At 51.0% G+C, this 4,050-nt stretch overlaps 1 protein-coding gene across 1 annotated transcript in view; it reads left to right on the top strand.

Moving 5' to 3' along the window:
* Positions 1-2,532: 2,532 nt before the first annotated feature.
* The window catches only part of VOLCADRAFT_108431 (uncharacterized protein), a 3,264-nt gene continuing 1,746 nt past the window's right edge, over positions 2,533-4,050 (top strand). The window contains exons 1-3 of the mRNA XM_002958975.1: positions 2,533-2,657; positions 2,753-2,902; positions 3,097-4,032. Coding sequence (XP_002959021.1) covers positions 2,606-2,657; positions 2,753-2,902; positions 3,097-3,710 — 816 coding nt within the window. The 5' untranslated portion in view covers positions 2,533-2,605 and the 3' untranslated portion in view covers positions 3,711-4,032. The remainder of the gene's footprint in view (positions 2,658-2,752; positions 2,903-3,096; positions 4,033-4,050) is intronic.

The following is a 4,050-nucleotide window of genomic DNA, read 5'->3' on the forward strand; positions in this document are numbered from 1 at the left end:
AATTCGGGCTGCTTCCTTGACCCAGCGTACAGCTTTAGCATGCAACTGTTCCCCTTCCTTCGAGACCACGTCAGGCTCGTTATCCGGAGGCACATGCAGTGAATCGCAAGGCAAACCCAAACTACCGGCTAATAAAGAGTCAGGCAGTGGACAAAAGTCATCAGAAAATCCAGCAACGGGAGTGAATGAAGCGAGTGCTGTACGCAAATTGATACCCTCAACCCAAGACTGTGCAGTGAGTGCTGAGGTACGGCGTGTTTCACACAAGTCCTGATCCATGCGAGCCCCTGTGTTGTCAACGGTTGACGGGACCGGTTGCCTAGAGAGCAGGTCAGCATTTTGGTACTTAAGACCCGGGCGATGCACAACCTCAAAGTCGTATTCCTGCATGATGAGTGCAAACCGTGCATACTGCCCCGTGAGCCCATCTGCGCTCATGAGGTACGTTAGGGGTTGATGGTCAGTGACAAGAGTGAACTTGGGCCCACCAAGGAGGTGGTGTCGGAACATTTTAACCGCCCAAACAGCAGCAAGCATCTCCCCTTTGTAGCTGCTATAATTCTTTTCATGCTTATTAAGGGAACAACTAATGCACGCGCAGATGTACTCGTTACCCTGATCGTCCAGCTGGCCTAAAACAGCACCAATCCCATGGTTAGAGAAATCGGTGTGCAGGATCAGCGGGCGGGTATAGTCTACACGGCGCAAAACAAGACCTTCCCTAGAAAAGACAGACTTGATGCTCGTGAAGGCCGCTTCCTGCTCAGGGCCCCAAACCCAGGGTTGATCTTTCTTCAACAAAAGGGTGAGGTTGGCAGTTAGCGAGCTCATGCTAGGTATGTAGCAACGATAGTAGTTTACAAAACCTAGGTAAGAGCGAAGTTCGGACACGTTGCGAGGGGGCTTTAGGGCCATGATCGCAGCTATCTTTGCATGGTGCGGACTGATGCCTTCGGCGCTTAAATTGTGGCCTAGATACTCAATGACATCGGCACCAAAGATAGACTTATCAGGATGAGCCCTTAGACCACATGAATGCAACGTGTCTAGAACCGCGGCAACGTGCTTTAAGTGCTCTTCTGGAGTTGCACTATAGATTAGCACGTCGTCTATGTACGCACGAGAACAGTCATCTAGCCCTGCCTTAGCCAACTCGTAATCCATCACTCGTTGGAATTTTGCTGAGGCGTTCTTGAGGCCGTAAGGCATGCGTGTGTACATCATGAGCTTATTCCCAACCCAGTAGGCAGTTTTCGGTTGGTCTTCAGGCAAAATGGGAATTTGCAAGAATCCCTGCCGCAAATCTAACTTAGAAAATATGCGCGCATGTGCACATTGATGAAAAATGTCCTCCGGCCTATGCAACCCATAGCGATCAGCCCGAGTGTGCTTGTTAACAGGCCGGTAGTCCTGCGCCATGCGGTGGTCTGTCCATAAGCCCGTATCTGGATCCTTTTTAGCGGCTATGACTGGGTTCACCGCACAGACAGTCGCGCCCTTATGCTCAACAACGATACCCGCCTTGACGAGTTCCGAGGTTTTTCCCACTATGACATCCTTTTCCATGGGCGAGTAACGTCTAGGGGGTTGCACTATAGGCCTGTCCGTATCTAGGTCCAAGGTGAAAGGACCCTGATCCCCACTATAGCCTGGTAATTGTTCCATGGAATAGGCAAAGGACAAGCTCTTCCGCGATCGGACTATATTTTGTAGCGCTGCACTATCCTGAGGGTTTAGCAAAGTACTGTTGCCCCAGATCCACCCACCTTCCAGGTCCTTCTGGTAGCGGCTGTAACCGGCTGCTGCTGAGACGCCTTCAGGAGTGAACGAGCCGACGCTGGATAAGGCGGAGGAAAACCCTAAAAATGGGTGGGATGAAGAACTAGGACCCTCGGGAGAGCAGGGGTCGAAACCCACAGGCTGACGGCCCTATGGCATACTCCAGGCCGGTTCCGGCCCGGTTCCGACCTAACGGGTCCAGTTAACGAGATCGGTAACCGGTCGGTAGGATTACCGGGCGAACCGTTATCCGTTAACCGTCCCCAGTAATCGGTAACCGATGTCGGTAACCTGGCATGAGCCAAAATGAAATTAATACTGAGATATCTAAGATGAGAATGTAGTATGAGTAATGCTAAAAATTACTCATAGATAGGTACGATGACCGTACACACAAATCGAAATTGAAATACAGGAGCCACTAAATTGTTTGGCTAAATTACTTTAGCCGTATATTGTGAAGACATTCCATTTAGCATCACTGTGTCCCCCTACCAAAATGGAAGCGTGCTAAAGAACGTTCCTGAGAACGCTAAGAATGCTAAGAACGGCTTAAGAATGCTGGTGCTGCTGAGAATGATCTTATGCCAGTCTCAAGCATTCTTATGACGGTTTTACGAAAGAATGGCTTTGAGAATGCAACAGTGCGGAAAACTTAGCAGAAACACGCACAAGTTACAGCGGTTTGCCCCTTCCATATATAGTTCAAGCAGGAAACAGAGAGTCAGTCCTGTATTCTGAAATAAGTTCATAGTGCAACTTGAGGACAGGTGGTACTGCTCATCTGTCCCAGCTCAAGGCCCAGCCAGTAGCCCTCCAGGCAGTGATGGATGCTCTGAAGGAAACCATTAGGCATGCCATGCAGAATCGACAAAAGGGTAGGTGTTGGTAGTTGACAGTTTAGCCAGAGGATCATTTAGCCTGGCTGCTAATTGTGTTGCATGTTACTTTACCACACTTGTGTATTGTGTAGGCAAAAAGCGCCAACTAATGGGCCTGCCGGCTGTCCCTCCACAAGGAGAGAAGTACAATGCGGACAAACTCTTGTTGGAGGTGAAGGAGGCGTTTGGTCATCATGACTATTCAAAGAAGGGCATGGCTGGACAGGATACCGCAAATGCTGGTGAGATTTTTACCCGCTGAACCTGTTGGCTATTGTGTGAACATTTATGGCATATCCACCTCACCATGCAGCAGGTGTTGTAGTTGAGTGTTTGGGGTGTCACTACCTCGTGCTTTGAATTAGTATGCTTTGCATTATCATTTGTATATTGTCCTATGTACTGTATCACCTCACTATTGTATAACACTCTGCAGGTGGGGAGTTGGAGGTCAACCCCACAGAAGGAGATGGTGTGCCCGATATGGGACCGGAGGTGGACGTGATGACAGGAACTGTAGGAGAGGAACCGGCGGATGATTGGATGGACGACACTCTTGCCCAGTTGCATGAACCTAGCCGCCGGCGCCTGCTTCCAGAGCCGGCATTCGCACGGATACGAAAAGAGACGCGTCTACTGTCAGAGGATGAGGAGGAGTATGAGAGTGAGGGTAGTAGCCCGGAGTGCACCCAGCAAGAGGGTGAGGTTGACACAGGGGAGGGGGAGGAGAGTGAGTCCGAATTGTCTGAGGAGGAATTGGATGAGAAGACGGTGGGTGGAAGTGGAAAGCAGCGGAGTGTGCAACAGCACCCTAAGCGCCCAAGTGGTAACAGGCCTGTGGTGATGGAGCAGTCTGCCAGGGGACAGCCGGCAAAGAGGGTAAAGGCTTCTACCTCTGCTCCAGAGTTAGTGGATACTGGCGCGTACGGCCTGTGTGTCGAAGGAGCTAAGACCCCCAGCAGGGGCAGAAGCAGGGGGCGAGGCAGCCAGGAGCAAGGGAAAGGGCTTGGAGCAAAGCCCCCCAGGGGCAGGGGCAGGGGCAGGGGCTAGCATAGCTTGTGTAGCTAGTATTGCCTTTAAGTTGTTGCATTTAAGCTTGTGAGTTGGTGGCCTGGTTTATGCTTATGGGCGACAATTGCATGAAATGCTGGGTGACAGGGGTGACAATAATGCGCGCAGGCTTGAGAGTGGGACTTCTGGGCCCATAATACATTGAAAGGCCGAGTGAGAGGGGTGACATTGCGTGATGGCTGTTGTGGATGGTGGGTGACAGGGGTGACAACATTGCGCGCAGGCTTGTGTGGATGCCAGGTGACAGATCTGACAAATTGGGTACACATGTGTGAATGCTGCGTGACAACAAAGCGTGCAGGCTTGTGTGAATGCTGCT

Source organism: Volvox carteri, assembly GCF_000143455.1.
Source record: "Volvox carteri f. nagariensis unplaced genomic scaffold VOLCAscaffold_116, whole genome shotgun sequence".
NCBI classification, from domain to species: domain Eukaryota; kingdom Viridiplantae; phylum Chlorophyta; class Chlorophyceae; order Chlamydomonadales; family Volvocaceae; genus Volvox; species Volvox carteri.